Source organism: Saimiri boliviensis, chromosome 8, assembly GCF_048565385.1.
Source record: "Saimiri boliviensis isolate mSaiBol1 chromosome 8, mSaiBol1.pri, whole genome shotgun sequence".
Classification (NCBI taxonomy): Eukaryota; Metazoa; Chordata; class Mammalia; order Primates; family Cebidae; genus Saimiri; species Saimiri boliviensis.
In genome coordinates, this window is record NC_133456.1 from 68,347,389 (window position 1) to 68,373,982 (window position 26,594).

A 26,594-nucleotide genomic window follows, 5' to 3' on the forward strand; every position below is an offset into this window, starting at 1 on the left:
GTTTTTTTAATCTTTTATATCTAGGTAATCTGTGTTTTCATCTTGGATTTTATTCCCTTATCTTTTGATACTCTAAATTCAATAGGATGTGTTGTTTTCTTTTAATTACTTTTTTTTGTTTTTTTGAGATGGAGTCTCGCTGTCGCCCAGGCTGGAGTGCAGTGGCATGGTCTTGGCTCACTGCAACCTCCACCTCCTGGGTTCAAGTGATTCTCCTGCCTCAGTCTCCTCAGTAGCTGGGATTACAGGCACGTGCCACAATGTCCGGCTAATTTTTTGCATTTTTAGTAGAAATAGGGTTTTACCATGTTGGCCAGGCTGGTCCGAACTCCTGACCTCAAGTGATCTGCCTGCCTCAGCCTCCCAAAGTGCTTGGATTACAAGCATGAGCCATGGCGCCAGGCTCCTCTTTTAATTACTTTATAAAAAGTACTTCATATGACTCTTGGACCTTCAATTCAGTGTCTTCCCTCAACTAGTTTTTAAAAAATTATTTCTTGGCTATACTTCTGCTTCCAGTCAAAATGGATTAACAGTGATTGGATTTGCTCCATGCCTTAAAGGTGAATCACTTGAACCCGGGAGGCGGAGGTTGCAGTGAGCTAAGAACACACCCTGTAAACTTTCATGATAAGTACTTCACAGTACTGAGGTTCATGAAGATTAAGCAGCATGACTAAGTTTCACACAGGTGCTAATGGCAGCAGAATTAAGATTAGATCCGAGGTTTCACTGACTTCAAAAGCTATACTCTACACTAAACAGCTGCTTTTTTCATCCTTATTATTCTCTCTTTGAGTTGTTCCCTTTGGTCCCAGAGATATGAGACTTTTTTCTCATCTAAATTCACTGTTAGAACATCCACGATCTGTTTGTTTACGCATGATAATCTATCCCTCTATTTTTTCGGGGGGGAAAAAAAGTGATACTCACCAGCATAATCCTAGGCTGCCAGGCACAGTGGCTTATGCCTATAATCCCAACACTTTGGGAGGCTGAGGTGGGAGGATTGCTTCAGCTCAGGAGCTCGAGACAACACAGCAAAACCCCGTTTCTACAAAAATTGGCTGTGCATGGTGGTGTGTGCCTGTAATCCCAGCTACTCAGGAGACTGAGGTGGGAGAATCGCTTGAGCCCAGGAGGCTGAGGCTATAGTGAGCCATGACTGCACCACAGCACTCCAGCCTGGGCAACAGAGCAAGAATGTCTTAAAAAAAAAAAAAATTCCAACAATAACAAAAAAGATCTACAACTATGAATTGAAGCTTTTTTAAAAAAAATCAAACCCTTATTACTTGGAGATTCAAAGTTATAAGAGCATATTATTTATAAAAATCCTTGAGGGCAATTTGTTGTGAAAATCATGCCATAGAGCTCAACACTTTATGCATAATAAATTTTCTCTGGAAATACTATTCACTTACACTGACAGCATTAATATCTGAGACGTGTCCTGTGAAAGACTGTCTACACATTCCATCTCGAATATCCCATAATTTGGAAGAGGCGTCGCAAGCACCAGAGACGAAAGTCCTCATGTCAGGACTCAGGGAAAGACTCATCACATCTCCAGAATGCCCAGTGAATGTGGTGGTCTGCTGGGCAGTTTCGATGTCCCATAAAGCACTGTAATTCAAAACAAAATAAAACACTTAATGACAATTATCTCTTATGTCATTTCCTATGACCACCCTCAAACCTATAACCAGTGTTCTTCTGGAATAAACTTACCAAGTCGTATCTCCTGAACTTGTAACAATTTGGCTGTCATCTAAAAAACGACAGCAGGACAAGTACCCTAAAGTATAAAGAGTAGCAAATTTTAGGTTATCACTGACTGAATAACGTAGTTACCATATGAAATAGCAATATATAGTTTTAAAAACAGAATACTTGGGCAACAAGTGCTTCTCAATAAAATCTACAGTTCTTAGTTACTAAAAAATCCTACATTGTCTATAAACTACATTTTATCAACAAGCCATTCTTAGGGATTTAACATGTTAATGACATGTGCTGGGTACTCTGAAAGTTACCAGATTGAGAAGAACTATAACCTTGGGAAGAACTGTAATCTATGGCCAACTGTGTTAGGTACCGTGGCTTTTAAAATACTGTGGGAGGGCTAATTCACCTCATAGTTAGCCCTGCTCTGCAAGGAGCAGTTAAAAACATTTTTTTTCCAAGTAAAAAATATTTAAAAAATAAAAATATTGTAAGAAATCAGAAGAACAACAGTGAAGACTTTACGGAAGATGTGGCATCTGAATGTTTAGCATTCATCCGTTGTTCAAAATATGGAAATGGCAGGAAAACACCATTCTAGAGATTTTGTAAAAGCATGGTCAAATAGTATGGTCAAAAATTCAGATGGACAGAAGCCAGACAAGTGGCAATAAATTCCTGATTAACACCACTAACCCAATACTACACTCTTGAACTATGATGTGCACACTGGCAAACAAAGCAATACACTACCATGGTGAAAAGTACTTCACTAATGTACCTTAATGCACACCTCCAATCATATAATTGAGTGCAGATGCCACAACCCCATCATTGTTATATCGCAGCAAATTTTATTTTCCTCATTTTTGATGAGTTTGAATTCTGTGCAGTAAATTCATCATTCTTATAAAAACAATACAGCTATTTTTGAAAGAAAAAATTATAAATGTGTATGATTATAAAAAGTTAACGTTTCCTTTGTTCATAATAATTTCTACTCCCACCCAATTAATCCTCATCCTTTAGCCAGCCGAGCACAATTTGTCATTTGTCCTTGATCAGCACATTCTACACAAGGAATCATGTGTGGTGGGAAAGAACAGTATTTAGGGAAGCTCACCTGTGTGGCCTGGCAACTCTCGGCTCACTCTCACATTTCCCTCTCTGGTCTTTAAGTTGTATATAGAGCAGATGTTGTCCAAGCCTCCACAGGCGACATAATTACCCGAGGGAGCATAAGCAGAGGTCATCACCCAGGAGGACCTCAAAGGAATAGCGTGCATCTGCGGAGCACACACCACACAGGACTGAGACTACAGAAACAGTCATCTATTGCAGAAACCCATTACAATGAAGTAAATATTACCAAAAATTAAATACACCTAAGAAAGATAAATCAAAATAACGTAATGGCTTGAAAGACTCAACCATGAAAACTAAAACGCTAACGCACATTAAGATGCCTATTATTTTGTATTATCCAATCATTTGATTCAAAAAGTGCTCTTTTTGGAAATAATTATCTTGATAAAATAAATAATATAAAGATGTTTCAATGTTAATATATTGCCAAATACTTAATGTGAATATTAATTTGAAAAATTAAGTGTAAAACATTAAAGGTTTTAATAGAATTTTCGTTTTTGTAATAGTGCTCAAAAGAGAAATGTTCTCCAACGTAACTCTGAGCAAGAACAAGGGATATAATTAGCAAGTATCAGAGTCAATTATATGGGTCTTCCATGAAAAGATGACATTAGCATCCTTCTATTAATAGGCTGTTATTCTGGGATCTCATTCAAACAATGGTGAGAGTTTTGCATTGATCTGGTGACTTGTTACCCTAACACCAATCATTTGCAGGTCCAGATGGAAAAAAGTAAGGTGCATGAGGATACCAAGGCTAAACAGTCCCTACAGGGAATCAACACATGGCAGGATTACTACTATGCTCTCACTTAACCTAAAATAATACGCTTAAAAGACATTTTTTTAAATGAAAATATAGTTGAAAGATAACAAGCTTAATGACTAATAAAGAAAAACTATTATATTACAGAATTGTCTTAGCTAGCTTTAAAATCTCAGTCAAGTTGAAGTTATTGTTTATGTCCCAAAACTGGTATTTTCAATTGTTTAATGAAAATACTAATATGTATACAGAGTATAAAGGTATTAAACTTATGAAAATATTCCTGAAGCTTTTTCACTACTGCTCAACAACTTAAAACTGGAGATTCCTTCCAGTGGATGTACTGAGACCATCCACAGTCTTTTACCACCAAGAGATCTAAACAAGTTGTCATTTGCCTCCAATCTATCTTCTAAGCAGTCCAGAAGCACAAATCAAAGCCTGAAGCGGGCCAAAGAAGAGCTTTACACTAGCCATCTAACTTATCCACAACTAAAAATAAAAATCTCAGGGTCTTTGTCATATTTGGAAGTGGGGATTTTTTAAAAAAATCATTTATTAGTATACATAAAATAGTACTCTTTTCTAATATTCAAATATTAAATATAAGCCCTCTAGTAAAACACAGAGTCATCTTTGGAAATAAAAAAGAGTTAAACATTAAACACTACGACAAAAGAGAAGAACTAGATTAAAATAAACAATAACTTTATCTCAGAAACCAATTAAAGTTTGAGGTAAAAGAATAAAAAGAACTGGTGAACAGCAAAACAAATACAGGGTTATTCAAAAGAATTATCAAGAAATTCTACCTTATTTGTTGTATAGCTATCCCAAATAATTAATTTTCCATCTTGGGAAGCACTGACTAGCAGCCTAGAGGAATAAACACAAAAATAATTTGATATTTAGAGGGAAAAAACAGCTGAAATTGCTTATGTACTGCATTAATGTAGAATTCAGAAAAAAGAATACATTTTCTAATTAAAAACTTGATACCAAAAAATGTTCTTCCAACTTGTAAAAAAATTTGTGCTGCATGCCAAAAATTTTGAACATATTTCATAAAATAAAATTTAGCAACTGACTAAAAATGTATGGGATTGATTAAACTTTTTCGTGGTAAAAACATTTGAGTTAAACAAGATTTGGGTGGATATTAGCTGACTGGTTTAGTACTTACTGACTTACTTAAATTTAATGACAAGAATGTACACAGAAGCCTAACCATACTTCATTCAATCTAAAAACACCACTGAGAGCCTGAGAATATGACAGCGCTAGAGGTCCAAAGCAGGATACATCTCCTGCTCTTGAGGCCTCTACCATCTGGTGAAGAGAAGACATTTACTCATATTTATATTAAATAAGTGAAAACTGCTAGAAGAGGGGTATAAAATCAATGCCACAGGAGAGTAATGGAGAAGCCATGGCTAGCTGAGTTAATCAAAAGAGAATTAGTCTTGAAAGAAAATGTTGAGAGCTCAAGACAGGGAAAAGGCTGTTATTTTAGGAGAAAGCAATGGAAGATCAATGACAGGTAGAAAACAAGTGAGTATTTCAGGAATTGTGAGTCTTCCAGTTGTACAGAGTTTGTGAGAAAAAGGAAAAGTAAGTAGAGAAAAGCAGACTGGGTTTAAACTGCAGTTTGTTAAGCTAACAGTATGAACTCCTAAGTAATGTTAGCCACTAAATTTGTTCTGTTGTTTTTCAACATCTCACTGTGTCACCTAGGCTACAGTGCAGTGGCATGATCTCAGCTCACTGCAACCTCCACCTCCCAGATTTAAGTGATTCTCCTGCCTCAGCCTCCCAAATAGCTGGCATAACAGGTGCACAACATCACCACTGGCTAATTTTTGTATTTTTAGTAGAGACGGGAGCTCACCGTGTTGGCCAGGCTGATCTCGAACTCCTGGCCTCACTGACCCACCCACTTGGACTCCCAAAGTTCTGGGATTACAGAAGTGAGCCACCACTCCCAGCCTTGTTTGGAATGTTTATTTTTCACCATGGTATAAAATTCAAAAAATAAAAAAGGATATACAGAAAAAAAATTAAAAAGCACCTTCCCGGGCCTGTCCCCAGCCACCCAGTTCCTTTCCCTATAGGGAAGTAACACTATCAGATTTTTGGATGGCAGTCATTACAAGGTTTTACAAAACGGAAGATCTATCTGATAGTGCGGTGTAGGATGGAATCTAAAGAAAATTCTTTAAAAATCAATTGGCATCATCAGCATAAGAGTGGAAGAGAACCTTAGGTAATGAACTGATCACAGGGATGGGTGGGAAGCCTACGTAAGACAGATTCCTGGGTGATAGTTTCATTTTTCTATAAAGATTAATAGTCTTGAGAAAACATTTAAGGAAAGCAAGAATCCATTAATATTGTTTTCAAGTTATATTATGAGTTAAAAGTTTATCAATAGGTAAATTATTTTTATCTTAAACTTCTTTAAGAAAAAGAATTAAGACATTTGGCTGGGTGTGGTGGCTCACAGCTGTAATCCCAGCACTTTGGGAGGCAGAGGCGGTTAGATCACCTGAGGTCAGGAGTTCAAGACCAGCCTGGCTAACATGGTGAGACCCCTCTCTACTAAAAACACAAAAATTAGCCAGGTGTGATTCTGGATGCCTGTTCTCCCAGGTACTTGGGAGGCTGAGGCAGAAGAATTGCTTGAACCTGGGAGGAAGAGGTTGCGGTGAGCCAAGATCAAGCCATGGCACTCCAGCCTAGGCAACTAGAGTGAAACTCTGTCTCAAAAACAAACAAACAAAAAAGTAAGAATAAGACAATTGGCCACCCGCCTCGGCCTCCCAAAGTGCTGGGATTACAGGCTTGAGCCACCGCACCCAGCCTTAAATGTTAGCTTTATGTCAGTTGTCAATTATATAATTTTATGTACCCCTTCCTAAGACACACATTTTCTATATGATGGTGGTCAAGTATCCCAATTAGAGCAACAACTGAGGCTTCTTCTACTTTACAATTTTAGTGTCTCTTGGGATAAGAGAATAAATGGATAACTTTTTTTTCCTTTTTATTCTTATCTGGATTTTTTCTTTTAAAAATAAAAAATAAACAGGAGAGAGCTGGAGTAGCAACTTCTATTAAAAAATAGAAGTTTCTTAGTTTAGACATTTCCCATTAAGATTAACCAAATCAAAGGAACAAGCAAACCACTGTGGCAGCAGATACACCGGCTACTGCCAGAGAGTGGAAAAAGCACAGGCTGCACTGTGACCTTACACACGTAGTCAATGGTAGTGATGACCATCTATCTAACTGCAGGCCAGGAGGCAGCCGTGTGTGTGCCGGTGCACCTGCAGACAGTCAACTTGCACATTCAAGCACACACCTTTCTGTGATGGAGTCAAGAGAGTAAAGGATGTATTCAATAAAAATATCTTTGTTTCATGTAATTTCCATTATTTGTAAATTTATATAATAGGTAATTATGGCAATGTCCAATAACTTGCACATAGAAGATGTTCAATAAATATTTGCTTATTAACTGAAATTTCAAGGTTAATATACAGTAAGAATGCTTTGGGCATATTTAAAAAACAATGTCTGCAATGTCCTACTGCAAAGAAAAGAAATCCTCTTCGAAACAGTTGTCCTGGAATCTCTTAAAGAGTCAATGAATATTCTTAGTGAAAGCAGCATGTTCATTTGAGACGCATTTTCTACAAACGCTTCATGAATATAGTTTGTTTTTAAACAAAGAAAATGCAAATTATGATTCTTAATGAAAATAATTCTGTGACAGTTTAAAAATGACAGGTACAAACCTGGAATCGTATCCCCAATGCATAGCATAGATTTTAGCTAGGTGGCCCCTCAGTGTACGTCTTGTTCGCATTTGTATTCGACCCACAGAGTCCATATTTGATGTAATCTTTTGAAAGGAACAAAATGTTATTCTTTACTTTAGTCATAGTTCATGAGATAACTTGAACTAGAAACAGTGAGGAGGTAAAACAATAGACATAAAAGTAAATTTATAGTAATTGAAGGTTTTCCACAGAACTGTTATGGGATCAATTGTTCATAAAAAATTATGATCATTTTATAATAATCCTATGTGCTATTGTAAATAAGAATGCCTTCTGAGGACTATTAACTAAAAATAGATATACCTCTATGCTTTAGTAAAAAACCAGCCACACATAAAAATCTAGTAGCAAATGATCACAGTATAAACATTTGTAATCCTAACTGTCTGTGAGAAAGCTAATTTTATATTTGTAGAGCACATAAATTATTTCAATATAAATGATCAATATTAATTAAACATGAAGCCTTCCCAAGAGTTTTTTTAAATGTTAGTTTTCTTTTTTTTTTTTTTTTTTTTTTGAGATGGAGTTTCGCTCTTGTTACCCAGGCTGGAGTGCAATGGCGCGATCTCGGCTCACCTCAACCTCCGCCTCCTGGGTTCAGGCAATTCTCCTGCCTCAGCCTCCTGAGTAGCTGGGATTACAGGCACGTGCCACCATGCCCAGCTAATTTTTTGTATTTTTAGTAGAGACGGGGTTTCACCATGTTGACCAGGATGGTCTCGATCTCTCGACCTCGTTATCCACCCGCCTCGGCCTCCCAAAGTGCTGGGATTACAGGCTTGAGCCACCGCGCCCAGCCTTAAATGTTAGTTTTCTTTTTTTTTTTTTTTGAGACGGAGTTTCGCTCTTGTTACCCAGGCTGGAGTGCAATGGCGCGATCTCGGCTCACCGCAACATCCGCCCCCTGGGTTCAGGCAATTCTCCTGCCTCAGCCTCCTGAGTAGCTGGGATTACAGGCACACGCCACCATGCCCAGCTGATTTTTTGTATTTTTAGTAGAGACGGGGTTTCACCATGTCGACCAGGATGGTCTCGAACTCTCGACCTCGTGATCCACCCGCCTTCCAAAGTGCTGGGATTACAGGCTTGAGCCACCACGCCTGGCAAATGTTAGTTTTTTTAACTCCTCTTACTATCATTACCAACCTAAGAGTTTTCATAAGAAAAAAACCAATCAGGATATACCAAAAAGAATCAGAAACTACTTTAAAAAAACCATAAACTGTATGAATCTATATATACATACATACCTAAATATATATACACACACACACACATATATATACACACACACATGTACACACAGACACACACACACACACACACACACACATACATATTTTTTGAGACAGAGTCTCGCTCTGTCTTTTAGGCTGGAGTGCAGTGGTGTGATCTTGGCTCACTGCAACCTCTGCCTCCCTGGTTCAAGTGATTCTCCTGCCTCAGCCTACCGAGAAGGTGGGATTACAGGCACACATCACCATGCCCAGCTAATTTTTGTATTTTTTTTTTTTTTTAGTAGAGACAGGGTTTCACCAGGTTGGCCAGGTTGGCCTGAAACTCCTGACCTCAAGTGATCCTCCTACCTTGGCCTCCCAAAGTACTGGGATTACAGGTGTTAGCCTCTGTGGTCAGCCTTGAATCTATATTTTCATGGCATTTACTTTTCCATAGACATCTATTTTAACAACATATTTTAAAAAGCACTGGGCACAGTGGCTTATGCCTATAATCTCAGCACTTTGGGAGGCCAAGGTTGGCGGATCACGAGGTCAAGGGATCGAGACCATCCTGGCCAACATGGTGAAATCCTGTCTCTACTAAAAACACAAAAATTAGTTGGGTGTGGTGGCGCGGACTACAGAGTCCCAGCTACTCAGGAGGCTGAGGCAGGAGAATTCCCTGAACCCAGGAGGCAGAGGTTTGCAGTGAGCCAAGATCGCGCCATTGCACTCCAACCTGGGCAACAGAGCGAGACTCTACCTCAAAAAAAAAAAAAAAAAAAAAAAAAAAATTACTCGCACTGTATAGCATTTGACAAATTACAAAGTGCTTTTATACAGAAATTTCATTTAACTTTTTTCAGTTAAGTACTAATACAAGAATCTGAATGTCATTTGCCTCAGTGTCAAATTATTTCGTGAGTTATCAACATGAAATCAAGAAAAACAATTTACCTGAACAAGTGTTGCATCATTACATGCTTTCCGAGCATCCTGAAGTAAAGAAAGATGATTATAATGATTTAGAAACCTGTGGAATAACTAAAGTGATATTGTTATTTAAAATGTAGATCTGCAAATTTACTTTTCACTGTACCACATCATCTAAATTTTAAAAATTGACATAAAAATCACATAACCTAAACTGAACCATTTTAACCATTTTAAGGTATAAAATCTAGTGGTTTTCAGTATCACAATGTTGTGGAACCATCACCACTAATTACAGAACATTTACATCACCCCAAAAAAGAAACCCCATTATCTCCCAATTCCTTTTTCTCCCACAGCCCTTAACAATCACTAATTTACTTTCTTTCTCTATGGATTTGTCTCTTCTCAACAACATTTGAGAGATGTCAATAATAATTTGAGACCTCAAATTTTTATACAAACTGAAGAGGATTATCAAAAGGAAGACAGTGAAACAGAAATTAACAAAAAATTAAAGACTGCAAAAAACACATTTAATAAACAAAAAAAATTTTAAACCAAACTTACCAACCTTTTTTCAAATTTATTACTTAAAAACAAATTTAGAGGATTTATATACATAGAAAACTAAGAAGTGTGATTAAATCCTTCCTGCTAGGCGAACTTTTTTCCACAAAGGCTGTAGCAGTATCCTCCTAAACTTTGTTTTTTCTATACAGTGTTTCACTACTTGCATACTCCTGAGCAAGGAGAAGGCACACCATGTTTATTTAATAAAATGTCCCAAATGGACAATTTATTCCAGTCAGTCAAGGAAGAAATGCCTGCTTCAGCTTACAGCAAACACTGGATGGCGGACATGATCTTTCTGGCTGCCCTTTCAACCTATATATAACCACTTGGAATATTTCTATGTAAGGGTGTTCACAAGTAGTTGCACAAAATATATGATTTGATTCTTTCATTCTTAGCCAAACTGGGTTTAAAGACATCATCTGGTAAGGAATAACACAGCCCACTTTCCTATAATGAAAAGACTTTCCAGAAATGACACTGATGGGTCTGAAACATGTTCCAAAAATGGGAGAGTTGAAGACCAAATTCTTAAAAAAGATTTATTTCAAGCTTTATGAAAATGAACTATCATTGTTTAGGCTCTCTTTCCTTTTTAATTTAGTCAGTTGTTTAAAAAAAATTTGTTGAACTCTATGTGTGAGGCACTATTCTAGGCTCCAATAGACATCAAAAATCTCTGCCCTCATTGAGCTATTAGTAACACAATTTTAAAACTGCAAATGAAAACTATTGAACTATAGTAGAAATTGGCAACAAAAATTAAAATATGTTGGAATACAATAATTCTACAAATATGTTAGCAGCAGTTATTTGCAAAATTACGTTGTGCAAAGATTCTATTTACACCGAGAACTCTCTCTTATGAACGTTATTATCTATTATAAAACAAAATATAAGGCCAGGCATGATGACTCACGTCTGTAATCTCAGCACTTTGGGAGGCCGAGGGGAAAGGATTGCTTGAGCCCAGGAGTTTGAATCCAGCCTGGGCAAAACGGTGAGACCCTGTCTCTATTAAAAACAAACAAATATTCTCACTGTAAGATCTGGCAAAAAATATAAAAAAATTTTTAAAAGAAAATAAATATTACATTAAAGCCTGAATTCCATACTGTCCAGCACCAAAAGAAACACAAAATCTGATAAAATCTTTTGCAAAAGAAAGATGATATATACTTTTTTCCAAATCAGAAGCACAACAATTATTTGCATTTTTAAAAAATTTTTTAAAAATCATTACAATAAATAGCCTACATTTCTATTATAGCATGTATTTATACTATAGTTAGGTAAAAATATAGTTAGATTATTTTTCTGGATTGGAGGGGGTAGAAAGGAATGGTGTGACAATTAAACTGACAAGGTAAGTACGCGGCATTTCACATCCGTGTGGTTACTTGAAGTCAAGGGAGGAGGTGATTTGGTGCGCACCTGTGCCCATGACATTGTGCTTGGGATGCTGGTGAGACAGGGAGACTAAGACACAGAATTTTCCATGCAGGTACACACAGTAGGGGCAAATGTGCACAAGGAACAACCACACAAGGCAAGCGTGGCCAGCTGTGTAACAGATGTCCAACATGCTGAATGAGTGAAAAACTGCCACTTGCTGAAATCAGACTAAGTCCTCTACCTGCTATTTCACTTAATTCTCTGCAGAAACATATAAAGTGGAGTACTGGTTCTCCTGCTTCACAGCAAAGATACTGATCATCAGTGAAGTTAAGAACCTTGTCCCGATTAATGAAAAGATGGAATCCATAGCTGTTTGACCATGGCTTCCTGCCTTCCAATTAAAAAAAAAAAAAAAAGGGTAAATCCAAGTGAAGGCCTCTTGGAGGATTAGGACTCAATTGATAGGATTTCCAAAGTGCAAAACTGGACCAGAGGTAGTATAATTCCCCAAGGGAACAATTTGATAAAAGGTAACAGGTAAGAAAGAGCAATGTGTGTTCAGGGAACCAGCCTAGTATGGCTACAGCACAGGTCACAGGAAAACACATTAGTAAGGAAGGTTAGGAGAACCAACCTTAAGTTCCAGGAGAATGCACCTGGTCTGAATCCTGGATCTGTTACCTGGGCAACTTATTTAATCTCACTGAGCCTCAGCTTCCTGAACTATAAAATGAAGTAACACCATCGACTCCACAGAGTCGACGTGAGGATTAAATGAGATGGACATATGGTCACATGGTTGGCCAGTCACCTGCTCCTCCTCAGCATCTGGCTAAGTGACACAGGTAGGGAGAACAGAAATTCCACTGAGTGGATACAGTCACATCGAATTCAGAGGTGAGCCTGCAAAGGCTTCTGCGATCATCCCATTCAAAATTAGTCTCTCCTTTGTTTTGAAAGCTTTGTTCAGAATCCTAAGATTTCAACTCAGAATTCTTATTCACATCTAAATAAATAAATGCCTTAAATTCCTGGCAATAAGTCTGTCTGGTTATGACTTCACTCAGAATCAACACTTTTCTGGTGAATGTTCTTCAACCGTCCCTGTTTTTTCTAATCCTTTCTTCTCTTTTCTTTTACCATCTTTGTATAGATTTTTTCTTTTTCTTTTTTTTTTTTTTTTTTTGAGACAGGGTCTTGCTCTTTCATATGGTTAGAGTGCAGTGGTGTGATCATGGTTCATGGCAGCCTCGAACTCCTGGACTCAAGCAATCCTCCCACCTCAGCCTCCTGAATAGTTTGGGGAGTACAGGTACAAGCCACTGCACCTGGCCCACGCTTCACTTTTTTTATTTCATTTATTTTTTTCAGACAAAGTCTTGCTCTGTTGCCAGGCTCCAGACTGAAGTGCAGTGGCGTGATCTCGGCTCACTGCAACCTCCGCCTCCCGGGTTGAAGCAATTCTCCTGCTTCAGCCTCCCAAGTAGCTGGGACTACAGGCGCACACCACCATGCCCAGCTAATTTTTGTATTTTTTAGTAGAGATGGGGTTTCACCACATTGGCCAGGATGGTCTCGATCTCTTGTACTCTTCGCTTTTAAGTTAGACAAATTCTTCAGAAACAGCTATTGTGAGAGGTTCAAGCTGGGAAAGGCCTCAGCTGTGCTCCAAGTTACGAGATTCTCCCTGCTTACCTTTGTACGTTGTTTTAGCCTTTTCTCTGGGAAAAGTAGCAGGCAGCTGCCAGGCTACTCACAACTCAAAGCCTCTTTCCTCCACCCCGCTTATCAGCAGGCTGCCTACAAGATGGCACGTCTATATCCTTTCATTTTTAGCTCAGCCTTCCTTGGTATTTCTCAGTGCTAACCAAGTCCAAGGAGGCATCTGTTTCCATTGTTCCAAAGAAGGGACGGTGGTGCTGTCTGAGGCAGTGCTCCCTACGCAGACGCCTCCTCGGAGCCTCCCCTGTGCTGCTTCACTGCATTTGCCAACTCCTCCCTAGCCTGTTATGCTCTGAAGCTTTAGAGTCTTTTAATCTTGTCAAAGCTGGAGTCTGTAGTTGTTTCTTATCCTCCTTACCGTTTTGAGTTGATTCCAAGAGTAAAAGATGTCAGACATGTTTTGATTCTGCCACTAATAGTTTTAGCTTTTTTTTGTTTTGCTTTGAGACAGAGTCTCACTCTGTCACCCAGGCTGGAGCGCAGTGGCACGAGCTCAGCTCACTGCAACCTCCACCTCCCAGATTCAAGCCATTCTTTCGCCTCAGCCTCCTGAGGAGCTGGGATTACAGGTGCACACCACCACGCCCAGTTAATTTTTGAATTTTTAGTAGAGACGGAGTTTCACCATGTTGGCCAGGCTGGTCTCGAACTCCTGACCTAAGGCGATCCCCCTGCCTCAGCCTCCCAAAGTGCTGGGATTAATGATTTTCTTGAATCAAATGTACACATTAGTATTTTCCTAGTGTACTACATTGTGACGATATCTACATTATTGTTTTGCACCAAAAATCTATGATTCTAGGCATGTAAATAAAGAGAGAATTATGTCTGTCTTTCACAGACGCCATTCTTCTACGTAGGGACTTGTTAGCAATGATTTTTTAAGAGTTCTTTTGAGATATGACAAACACAAACAGACCTTAGTTCTTCACCTGAGAGAAAAAAAATAGACCATTTCTAGCCCTAGAAATTATTTAATATAGACTGATAAACTAATAGGCAAATTTTGTACATTCCTGGAACTAAGTGTTAAAATTTTGAAATGAAAAAGTTGTACCTGAATCTGATTCCGCAGCTGTTCTGCTTCATGCCTCAACTGTTCCAGCTCGCTCATCTTTTCAGTCTCTTTACCTCAGGAGTTAATGAGTGAAAACAGCTGTTAAAAAGTAGAGAAAGAGGAAGATTCAGTTCTCTATTTACATCTTAATCTAGTTTTAAAATACTGATATATAACTTCTTTTTGGTCCTTCTGAAATTCAACTGAGGTGGTCAATTATCACTAGAACTTAAAGATGCTTAGTAAATATAGATTGAGGTTATATACTGAAGGATTTTATACAAGAACATGATCAGAGGATGGAGCAGAAATTCCACATTGTAGGATGCAAGACTGCATTATGGGGAATTAGTACCAAAATGGAGTCCAGTGAGAAATATTTTACAATAGTTCAGAGGGCACCAAGACACTTCTCCACTGGGATGTCTGGATAGCACCTCATACAGTTACTTCAACACTGAAGCCCACCCCATCCCCAAGCCCTCCCCATCTCAGGAAATGGCAAGTCCATCCTTACAATTGTTTAAGCTAAAAATCTGGGAGCAATCCTTCTCTGTTTAATAATATCCTTCCCATCTTATCTATTAGCAAATCATGTCAGCTATTCCTTAAAAAATTAGCCAGGTTCTAATTCTGATTACTTCCACTCCTATTGTCTAGGTCCAAACCACCATTATCTCTCACCTGGTCCCCTTTCTTTTTTTTTTTTTTTGAGACGGAGTTTCGCTCTTGTCACCCAGGCTGGAGTGCAATGGCGCGATCTCGGCTCACTGCAACCTCTGCCTCCTGGGTTCAGGCAATTCTCCCACCTCAGCCTCCCGAGTAGCTGGGATTACAGGCACACGTCACCATGCTCAGCTGATTTTTTGTATTTTTAGTAGAGACCGGGTTTCACCATGTTGACCACGATGGTCTCGATCTCTGGACCTCGTGATCCACCCGCCTTGGCCTCCCAAAGTGCTGGGATTACAGGCTTGAGCCACCACGCCCGGCCACCTGGTCCGCTTTCTACTGCCCTTGACCACTCTCTGGTCTAATTAGAGCAACTAGACATCCTTTTAAAATACAAGTCACTTTAAACGTTCCAGTGGTTTTCCATTCCACTAATCTCTTATTGTGACCCACAGAGCCCTCTATCATCACACACACCCCTCTGACTACTCCTATCACTCTCACACTTTTCCAGCTGTTCAAAGGCTTCTCTGATGTTCCTTGAACACACTAGGCAGGCCCCAGTCTCAGTGTCTTTGCGTTTGCTCCTGCCTCTGCTTGGATAGCTCTTGTCCCTGCTATTTTAATCACTTCCTCCCTTACATCTGCTCAAATGTTATCTTCTCAGTGGGACCTTTACTGATAGCATGAATGCACCCGAACATGCTCCTCTTACCCTATCTTTTTCTTCACTGTAACACTCAACACCATCTGGCATGTATTCACTTATTTGTGGTCTCTTTCCTTCTAATAAGATGTGAAGGGCCGGGTGTAGTAGTTCACGCCTGTAATCCAATCACTTTGGAAGGCCAAGGTGAGTGAATCACTTGAGGCCAGGAGTTCAAAACCAGCCTGGCCAACATGGCGAAACCTCATCTCCACCAGAAATACGAAAATTACTGGGTGTGGTGGCATATGACTGTTATCCCAGTTACTCAAGAAGCTGAGGCACAAGAATTGCTTGAACCTGGGAGGTGGAGGCTGCACTGAACTGAGATCACACCACAGCACTCCAGCCTGGATGACAAAGCAAGTCTCTGTCTCAAAACAAAACAAAACAAAAGACGTAAAGTTCCTTGAGGTAGGGTCTCTGCTTTATTCTTTGTTGTGTCCCCATCACTTAAGATACTTTAGTCTCCAGTAAATAAAGCAACCTGAAATAGCTTAATAAAGGAATATTCATTCTAAGGATTTAGGATGAATCACAGAACTAAAAGACAGGACTATTACTACCTCAAAAAGACAACAGAGGTCAGAAACTAGGAGTATTCTTTCTCTACCTGTCCTCTTTTCTCTTCACGTCTTCCTTGTTTTTTTTCTTTCTACAGAGTAACTTTCTCTGCTCCTCTGAGTAAAACACCCAAGCTTATATCTTTTCAGGTCAAGATTATAGCCCAAAATGACTGTCCCAAGTCCAAATTCCTATAAAAGATTGATTCCCCTCATGAGCATGAATTTGGTTTTGGAGTCTATCTTATAAACATCACATCAACTATGGTACAAATATCTGTTTATTATGTTCAGACCAAAAAAACCCAGTATCTGTTTATTCTTTCAGAATTCACTTTGTATTTATTTTGTCCAATTAAAAAATAAATTTATTAGCCGGGCGCGGTGGCTCAAGCCTGTAATCCCAGCACTTTGGGAGGCCGAGGCGGGTGGATCAAGAGGTCGAGAGTTCGAGACCATCCTGGTCGACATGGTGAAACCCCGTCTCTACTAAAAATACAAAAAATCAGCTGGGCATGGTGGCGTGTGCCTGTAATCCCAGCTACTCAGGAGGCTGAGGCAGGAGAATTGCCTGAACCCAGGAGGCGGAGGTTGCGGTGAGCCGAGATCGCGCCATTGCACTCCAGCCTGGGTAAGAAGAGCAAAACTCCGTCTCAAAAAAAAATAATAATAAAAAAATAAAAAATAAAAAATAAATTTATTGGGATTGACTGGAATGGCATTAAGGTATAAAGCAGTTTGAGAAGAACTAAAATCATTCTAATATTCCATTTCCAATGTAATACTGTGGTATATTTCTCTGTTTATCCAGATTTTCTACCTTTTATTTATGAGTCTTAACCATTCCCTGATTGTTTAACAATTTGGTATGCTTCTCAGAAAGGGCCAGACTGGATAGATTATAGCGGTATGGAATATCATCCTGCTGAACTGAAGATAAGCAGCATGCAGGCTCTTTAAAGTCACAACCTTAGCTCGCTGACCATTCCTGAGATATCCCTAGCCCAAAGCCCTAGAAACCCCGATTGGTTCTGACGCCTCTTTATTTTTTGCATTCCAAAAACTATGGGTAAGCAGAACTAGTTTACATGTCTCCTACTAAGTTGCTAACATACTAGAAATAACTATCAAGAGACTAGTCTAGAGGGCCTTGAAACTTTTTTAAAATTTGCATTTATTATTGATGTTATTATTTGTAGAGATGCGGTTCTAGCTACATTGCCCAGGCTGGTCCTGAACTTTTGGGCTCAAGCGACCCTCCCACCCCAACCTCCCAAAGCACTAGGACCACAAACATGAGCCACTGAGCCCAGTCTGGGTCTTAGAACTTTTAAACACATTCAAAATTACCTGTTTGTTACCCACCCTACTGCTGTCCCAACCCCAAAGCCCGGCCGTAGTCTTTTTATTAATAAAAAGTTTTTTTCATTTTATTTTCTTTATTATATTTTAAGTTCTGGGCTACATGTTCTAACACAGAAGAAAAATTACTATGAGTATCCTTAATATTCATATAGGTTTATAAAATCTTAGCTTTTTTTTTTTTTTTTTGAGACGGAGTTTCGCTCTTGTTGCCCAGGCTGGAGTGCAATGGCGCGATCTCGGCTTACGGCAACCTGCGCTTCCCGGATTCAGGCAATTCTCCTGCCTCAGCCTCCTGAGTAGCTGGGATTACAGGCACGTGCCACCATGCCCAGCTAATTTTTTGTATTTTTAGTAGAGACGGTGTTTCACCATGTTGACCAGCATGGTCTCGATCTCTTGACCTCGTGATCCACCCGCCTCGGCCTCCCAAAGTTCTGGGATTATAGGCTTGAGCCACCGCGCCCGGCCTTTTACTATATTTGTTTTATCTTGTTTTCACTGAAGTATTTTAAAGTCAATTACAGACATCAAGACATTTTAGCCCTAAATACTTCCGTATACATCTCTAAAAATATCTACCAAACCACAATACCATTATCATTACTACCAAAATTAACAGAAATTATTTAATATCTAAAACCCAGATTTTCAAATCTCCCCCAAAAACTCTTCAACCAATGTCTTTTTACATCTGATTTGTGCAAATCCAGATCGAATTAAGAACTATATAATACATTTAGTTATGTCTCTTGTCCCACCATCTAGAAGTATCCATCTCCTGCTTGCTCTGTTGCACTTTTTTTTTTTTTTTTTTTTTTTGAGACGGAGTTTTGCTCTTGTTACCCAGGCTGGAGTGCAATGGCGCGATCTCGGCTCACCGCAACCTCCACCTCCTGGGTTCAGGCAATTCTCCTGCCTCAGCCTCCTGAGTAGCTGGGATTAGAGGCACGCGCCACCATGCCCAGCTAATGTTTTGTATTTTCATTAGAGACGGGGTTTCACCATGTTGACCAGGATGGTCTTGATCTCTTGACCTCGTGATCCACCCGCCTCAGCCTCCCAAAGTGCTTGGATTACAGGCTTGAGCCACAGCGCCCGGCTGCTCTGTTGCACTTTCTAACATTGAACAACTAGAGAGACTCAGTCACTAGCTGAGTGCAGTGGGTGGCACCTGTAATCCCAGCACTTTAAGAGGCAGAGGTGGGCAGATCACCTCAGGCCAGGAATGTGGTGAAACTCCATCGCTACTAAAAATACAAAAAGTTAGCCAGGCGTGGTGGTATGCACCTGTGATACCAGCTGCTCGGGAAACTGAGGCAGGAGAATCACTTGAACCTGGGAGGCAGAGGTTGCAGTGAGCTGAGATTGAGCATGGGTGAAGAGTGAGACTCTGTCTCAAAAAAAGACAACGAAATCACTTGTCCTGTACCCCATTCTGTTTACTTCTTATGGTGCTGTTTTAACTTGTTTATTTTCTATACTGACTGCTTGTAAACTGGAAGTTAGTTAGTTCTACCAGCTAATTACATTCAGGTTCAATCTATTTGGCACGGATCCTTCCAGGTGATGCTGTGGATGTCACACTACAGTACATCAGGATGAACTTCATGTTTCTCTGTGCCACTATCAGTGAAGCTAAAATTCCTCAGTGTGTTTAGTTGTTAACAGCTTAATTTGTCCACTATAAAGTTATACTCCCTCACTCCCATCCAGCAAACAATCTGTGGGAACCTTTCACTTTCAACTAGGCAATTTAAAGTTAAACGTGCCCAAGTCTCTCCCCTAAAAAGAAAGAAAAGAAAAAATTCCTTGACTCCACATTGCACTTAAGAGTCCTGTTTCTTCCCTTCATCAAGAACTTAGAGAGCTGCCGCACGTGATCCCACCTCCTCACATGGCATTCCTGAGTTCTCAAACCTCACACATGTCCTGCAGGCTCCAGCTACGCCTGAGCAGGCATGAGGGAAAGGAAGCGTAGTTCTAAGGCAGGGGCTGTCTGAGAATGTTGCTAAGCTGCGAAATCAGAACCCTTGTGATGCCTGTGCCAGACAACCGCAACCTTTCTTTGGACGTCTGAAAAGAAATGTCAAAGCTGCCCTTTTTTCCCCTTTCCTTTTTGCTGCTAAAAAGAGGAACTAACTTTTCACTCTTAAAAAAAAGCACAACTGATTCATTCTGTCACTTGAGAGAGAGAACATTCCGATTACACAGATTTTTTGGTGATCTTTTCTGCTCAGCCAACTGTTGGATTCCTGATAATACCAATAAAGCATGACTCTAGCACAGACCAACAGATTATAAACCACTCTCAGAAAAGCCTGGAGGCTGACTAGGGTAAAAGAGGCCACGAATGCCCCAGGTGATGGCCAGTCCTAGTAAATTATAGTGTGAAGCCAAAGATCCAAAGTGGCCAATCTGCGCATATAACGTGACTGTAAAAGTTTTCATTCCTGGGAACACTATTACATCAGGTATGCTTTAGTAAGTAGTTCCCTCCAGCGGTTTATCGAAAGCATGCGTAAATTCAGGGAAGTGAAGGTCTTTAGTGACACATTTTGACAGTAGAAAACAAAGTCATCTAACCACTTGCCCTCCTTTACATCCACAGTTTAATAAGAAACAGAAATCAGGGAAGTGACAAAAGGATTTCTAAAGCTTTGTGATGTGGGTAAAAGAACACTGCAGAAAGTGGAGGAGGGTAGAAACTGGCAAGACAGTCCCCCACCACTGAAGAAATCCTCCACTGGGCCTTGGCCTGGGAGACTAACTGCAGCATCAATTAATTCAACGTTCCTTATTGAAAGTTTAAAATAATCAAGATCCCAGTCTGAGAAAGGAGTAAACCAAAAAACACTCTCTCACTTATCAGACTTTTCCTGAATTAATGACAAAAACAAGAAGCAATTATAGGCAGAAAGTTTTTCACCTATACTAGTTACACACATAACAGAAAACTGAGTGAGACTTCTCCCAATAACACAGATCTGATAAATGGGCCCCACAGATGAAGACAAAAAGGCATCACGCATGCTAATTTTTTTAAACAAAAGCTTTCAACACAGGGGAGCAGAATCTCCCCAAAGGCTTACCAAGAGTTCAATGACCAGCTGTACCCTCCAGCCCCACCATACAGACACATCCACTGCCAACCATTTTTACAATTATCCTTATATATGAGAAAACTGGGGAGATGAGGAAATGACAACTATTAAGAGCCAGCAGCTTCCAGCTGGGCATGGTAGTCTCAGCCACTCAGGAGGCTGAGTGGGGGCACTGCTTGAGCACAAGAATTTAAAGCTGCAGTGAACTACAGTCACACCACTGCATTCACACCTGGGCAACAAAAAGAGACCCTGTTTCTAAAGGTGAAAAAAAGCAAGTAGCTTCAGCTGAGTAAATACAAGGCATCTATGATGAGAACATAGATACCCGAAAAGCACAAAAAACCAAAATAACCAAGTCACAGACAGAAAAGATAGTTGTAAGCTAAAATTCAAATAATGAACTAGCATCTAGAATTTTAAAAGTAATTACTTCAAATGAATTATTAAAAAGACTAACAATCCAATAGGAAAATGTGCAAAGATATGAACTGGCAAACCACAGCGGGAAAAGCTGCAGAGGACCACATGCAAATGAAAAGACACTCAACCTCAGGAATCAGAAACGCGAATTAAAATAAGAGAATTTCAATCTATTAGATTAATAACATTTCATATCTCAACCAGGGGTTGGCAAGGTTGTAGAAATGGGACATAGTCAATAGACAAGTCTTGGGGAAGCAATTTGGCAACATCTAACAAAGGTGACAACATGTGTATCTTTCAGCCTGACAATTCAATTCTGCTTCTGCGTATATAAGCCCTAAGGAAACTATAGTGCATGTGCACAGGATTTAACAGTGTTCATACAGCACTACTTACAATACAATGAACCGGAACACCAATGCCCACTGACAGGAGAATGAATCACTGTAGTCTTTTCACAGTGAATTATACAGCAGTGAAAACAAATGAGCTACAGTTATATGCAACATAGATGAATCTTAAACATAATGATAAGAGAAAAAAAAAAGCAAATTCCTGAAGAGAAATACTGGCATCACATCCCTTTTACAAAACTCAAAAAACAACTACCACTAAATAATACATTGCTTAAGAATGCACACAATGGGCCAGATGCAGTGGCTCACACTTGTAATCCCAGCACTTTGGGAGGCCAAGGTAGGAGGATCACTTGAGGCCAAGGGTTTGAGACCAGCCTGGCCAATGTGGTGAAACCCCATCTCTACTAAAAATATAAAAATTAGTCAGATGTGGTAGTGTGCACCTGTAGTCCCAGACACACAGGAGGCTGAGGCATGAAAATCGCAGAGGGGTGCAGCGAGCTGAGATCACACCACTCACTCCAGCCTGGGCAACAGAGCAACACTCTGTCTAACTTAAAAAAAAAAAAAAAAGCCAGGCATGGTAGCTCACACCTGTAATCCCAGCACTTTGGAAGCCAAGGCAGGCAGATCACAAGGTCAAGAGATCGAGATCACCCTGGCTAACATGATGAAACTTTTTATCTACTAAAAATACAAAAATTAGACAGGTGTGGTGGTGCATACCTATAGTCCACGCTACTCGGGAGACTGAGGCAGGAGAATCATTTGAACTTGGGAGGTGGAGTTGCAGTGAGCCGAGATTATGCCACTGCAGTCCAGCCTGCTGATAATGAGGCTCCGTCTCAAAAAAAAAAAAAAAAAAAGAATGGATGCAATGGAGTGGTGGATGTCTGTAGTCTTAGCTACTCCAGAGGAGGCTGAGGAAAGAGGACCACTTGAGCCCAGGAGTTCAAGGCTGCAATAAGCTATGACTGCACCACTGCACTCCAGCCTGGGCAGGAGAATGAGAACCTATGTCTTAAAAATAAATAAAATAACCAAGCAAACATAAATATATAAAAGTAAGTGCTATATGCATCAAAGCTAAGTATATTTACAATTTATCCAACTTTTGTACCTGAAGTCCACTGGGAACAATAAAATAAATGAAACGGAATAAAGAAAAAAGAAATGAAGCTTAGTCAGGTTAAATAACCTGCTTAGGATGAGAGGTAGAGCTCAGATTTGAATCCAGGCATATGACTCTGAAACCCAGGCTCTTAACCACTCTGCCTTAGAGCCTCTTTTCAAAGGGCATCCTAAGACCGCTTTGCTCAATCTAATGATCTCACTTCTTACTGAAACTTTCTTCGGAAGGCTCTCATGAACCCTACTTCTCTGATTATCCTTGTATTTCCTTATTCCTTCTCTTTACCTTTGCGGGAACTTCTCCTCCATTTATTTAAATACTGATTTATGTTTCCCAGGGTTCTATCTTCATCAAGCTAGTTTAAGAAACTTCCCACTCAGGAAGAAGCAAAGCTAAAGAGGAATATGAGATACACGCACTATCCCTTTCTTTTACAAAAAAGATCAGAAGGGAATAGTGTAATAGTCAAAAAATTTCAACCAAGAGTGATTTTTGCTCAAGATCACATTGGAGCTGTTTATCACAATCTTTAAAGTGACTAACATTGCTGACTAAGGCAATTTTAAACTAATAATGAAACATAAATTGTTTCATAAACACAGTGCTTTTATTTTGTTACTGTAACTGCTTGACTAAGTACTGTTTCAACACGAATACTTGATTGATTGAACACATTTTAAATAATTATCACATAGTGAAAGCACTGTTGAGCAGAAAGCAACATATCAGTTATCTTTTAAAAGTTTAGCTGTACCAGTTACAAATATCAAGATACTAACGAGCCATTGTATCCAAGCCAATTTGTTAAACAAAATGGAAAAAAATACACTTGGATAATTCAAATGGCCTTCTCACTCCCGATCTTAAAATGTCCACAGAACTTTGAGTGAAGCAAGGCATTATGCAGGCTGTACAATTATACTGCTGTGTTCATGAACACATTTTAATCTTGTACAAGAGAATACAAGTATTTCTTAGCTACGAATAAGTTTCATACTAATCATGAAAGCTCATATAAGCCATTAAAATGTTATTTTAAACTGTACTTTAAAAATATAAGTATAAACTACTTTTGCTTCTCTAAAAGTCTATTCATAATTTTAAATTTGTTATAAATTTTCTAATGTTCTACTTTTTTTACAACACAAATTTATATTTCTTATACTTTATAATTTTTTAAAATCATAATGAATCAGGTACAATATTTAAAGCTTTTATTTTTTTTATTTATTTATTTATTTTTTTTGAGACGGAGTTTCGCTCTTGTTACCCAGGCTGGAGTGAAATGGCACGATCTCGGCTCACCGCAACCTCCGCCTCCTGGGCTCAGGCAATTCTCCTGCCTCAGCCTCCTGAGTAGCTGGGATTACAGGCATGCACCACCATGCCCGGCTATTTTTTTGTATTTTTTTAGTAGAGACGGGGTTTCACTATGTTGACCAGGATGGTCTCGATCTCTTGACCTCGTGATCCACCCGCCTCGGCCTCCCAAAGTGCTGGGATTACAGGCTTGAGCCACCGCGCCCGGCGCTTTTATGATTTTTTTAACCAAGAAATTTTAAAACACACATGTCCACGCACCCCAAGTATTCCATAACAGACATCTCCACGTGGCTTTCTTTCTCAGGAAGTTAGCCAAAACCTACAGCTGCATGGGACAAGTGGATATGAGAGGAAAGAGAAGTTGCAGATGCTGAAATTGTAGCATACAATATTAACTGTTGTTTTTTTTAATCTCATTTTTTGTTTTGTTACCAAGTTACTCATTACACTGAGCATTTTTAAATACCCCTAAAGTAAAACAGCTCAACCTCTTGTGAACTGAAGGCAGTTTGTTTTGTGTTCCAGGAAATAAACAAGGCACTGCCCTCCAGTCTATTTCCCTTCACCTAACTTACATCCTGGTAGAGTTTATTCTCACACCAAATATTTACTGAATGTGCCAGGAACTGGGGCTACATATGAATAAAACTTAGGCCCCGGTCTCAAGGAGTTTACAGTTTAAAAGGGAAGACAGACATATAAATACATACACACACAGGCCCATAATCCATTTCCTTAAACTAGGCGTCCCCACACTACGGCCCGCAGGTCACATGCGGCCGCCTGAGGCCATTTATCCGGCTCCCCCGCTGCACTTCAGGAAGGGGCACCTCTTTCATTGGTGGTCAGTGAGAGGAGCACAGTATGTGGCGGCCCTCCAACGGTCTGAGGGACAGTGAACTGGCCCCCTGTGTAAAAAGTTTGGGGACGCCAAACCCTAGGGCCACACAGATTTCAGAATTTGGAAGTTTCCAGGTTTTAGAAAAGTATGTTCATTGTATTGGCATAACACCACAACCAGACCCCAGAGCAGCACCCACACAGTCAAGAAATAACATTTCTGCAGCAAAATGTCAAGCATATTCACCAAGGTAGGAAAAAAACAGACTAAGAGCCTATAACCCCAGCACTTTGGGAGACTGAGGCAGGCAGATCACTTGAGGCCAAGAGTTCAAGACCAGCCTGGCCAACATGGTGTAACCCTGTCCCTACTAAAAACACAAAAATCCAGCCGGGTATGGTGGCATGAGCCTACAGTCCCAGCTACTCAGAAGGCTGAGGCATAATAATCACTTGAACCTGGGAGGTGAAGATAGCACCACTGCACTCCACGTTGGGCAACAGAGCAATTCTGTATCAAACGAAAGAAAAACAGAATAAGCGCCGGGCGCGGTGGCTCAAGCCTGTAATCCTAGCACTTTGGGAGGCCGAGGCGGGTGGATCACGAGGTCGAGAGATCGAGACCATCCTGGTCAACATGGTGAAACCCCGTCTCTACTAAAAATACAAAAAATTAGCTGGGCATGGTGGCACGTGCCTGTAATCCCAGCTACTCACGAGGCTGAGGCAGGAGAATTGCCTGAGCCCAGGAGGCGGAGGTTGCGGTGAGCCGAGATCGCGCCATTGCACTCCAGCCTGGGTAACAAGAGCGAAACCCCGTCTCAAAAAAAAAAAAAGAAAAGAAAAGAAAAACAGAATAAGCAATAGCTTCGTGTTATTACAGTCTGAGTCACCAAATGAGTTCAGGTCATATAGGATTTTGCCACTAAATGATTTATGAAAAGAATAAAAACCTGTAGTTTTCAGAGTATTTGGTGTTTCTAAAATGTTGATAAGAGACTGTTGATCTGTAATATACATGAGAAGGATTACTTGGCACAAAGGCAGGATAGACCAGACACGGTGGCTCATGCCTGTAATCTCGGCACTTTGGGAGGCTGAGGTGGGCAGATCACTTGAGGCTAGGAGTTTGAGACCAGCCTGGGCTATATAGCGAGTCTCCATCTCCACAAAAAATTTTTTTGAATTACTCAGGTGTGGTGGTGTTTGCCTGTAATCCCAGGGCTTTGGGAGGTTGAAGTGGGAAGATCACTTGAGCCCTGAAGGTCGAGGCTGCAGTGAGCTATGATTGTGCTACTACAGTCTAGCCTGGGTGACAGAGTAAGACCCCCGTCAAATAAAAAAAAAGGCAGGATTACCCCAAACTTTAAAAGTACTAACTAGGAGTTAGCCAACCAAGAGATAATGTTTATTGAGCATTTATTACCTGTATGTGCACAGCTCTGTGTAACTATTTAGTTCTCAAAACAACTTCAGAAAGTAGGTCCTGGTATCATTCGCATTCTACAGATGAGGAAACTTTACACATGGAGGTTATGGACCTTAGCCAAGTTCACACAACCTCATGGAGCCAGAGATGACTACTTACAGTGTGACCCCAGAAATTCTTTAACTACTCTAAGCCTCCATTCCTTCATCTGAACTGTGGGATCTCTACCCCTAAAGGATTGTTTTGGGAATTAAACAATACACATTTTTAAGTGTCTTTGGAAATTT

General features: G+C 39.9%; 1 protein-coding gene across 4 annotated transcripts in view; it reads right to left on the reverse strand.

The window, feature by feature from the left end:
- The window catches only part of GNB4 (G protein subunit beta 4), a 54,175-nt gene that overhangs the window by 10,492 nt on the left and 17,089 nt on the right, over positions 1 to 26,594 (reverse strand). For 3 of the 4 annotated variants that reach the window (XR_012518832.1, XM_039478797.2, XM_010337590.3), the window contains exons 2-8: positions 14,392 to 14,490; positions 9,663 to 9,701; positions 7,438 to 7,544; positions 4,453 to 4,516; positions 2,849 to 3,011; positions 1,732 to 1,798; positions 1,425 to 1,626 (exon numbers count right to left, since the gene is read on the reverse strand). Coding sequence is in view for 3 of the 4 variants with exons in the window: in XM_039478797.2 (XP_039334731.1) it covers positions 1,425 to 1,626; positions 1,732 to 1,798; positions 2,849 to 3,011; positions 4,453 to 4,516; positions 7,438 to 7,544; positions 9,663 to 9,701; positions 14,392 to 14,448 (699 nt within the window). In the remaining variant the exon portion in view is untranslated. Of the gene's footprint in view, positions 1 to 1,424; positions 1,627 to 1,731; positions 1,799 to 2,848; positions 3,012 to 4,452; positions 4,517 to 7,437; positions 7,545 to 9,662; positions 9,702 to 14,391; positions 14,491 to 26,594 lie in introns of those variants that run through there. The other variant, XM_010337591.3, reaches the window with a different exon arrangement.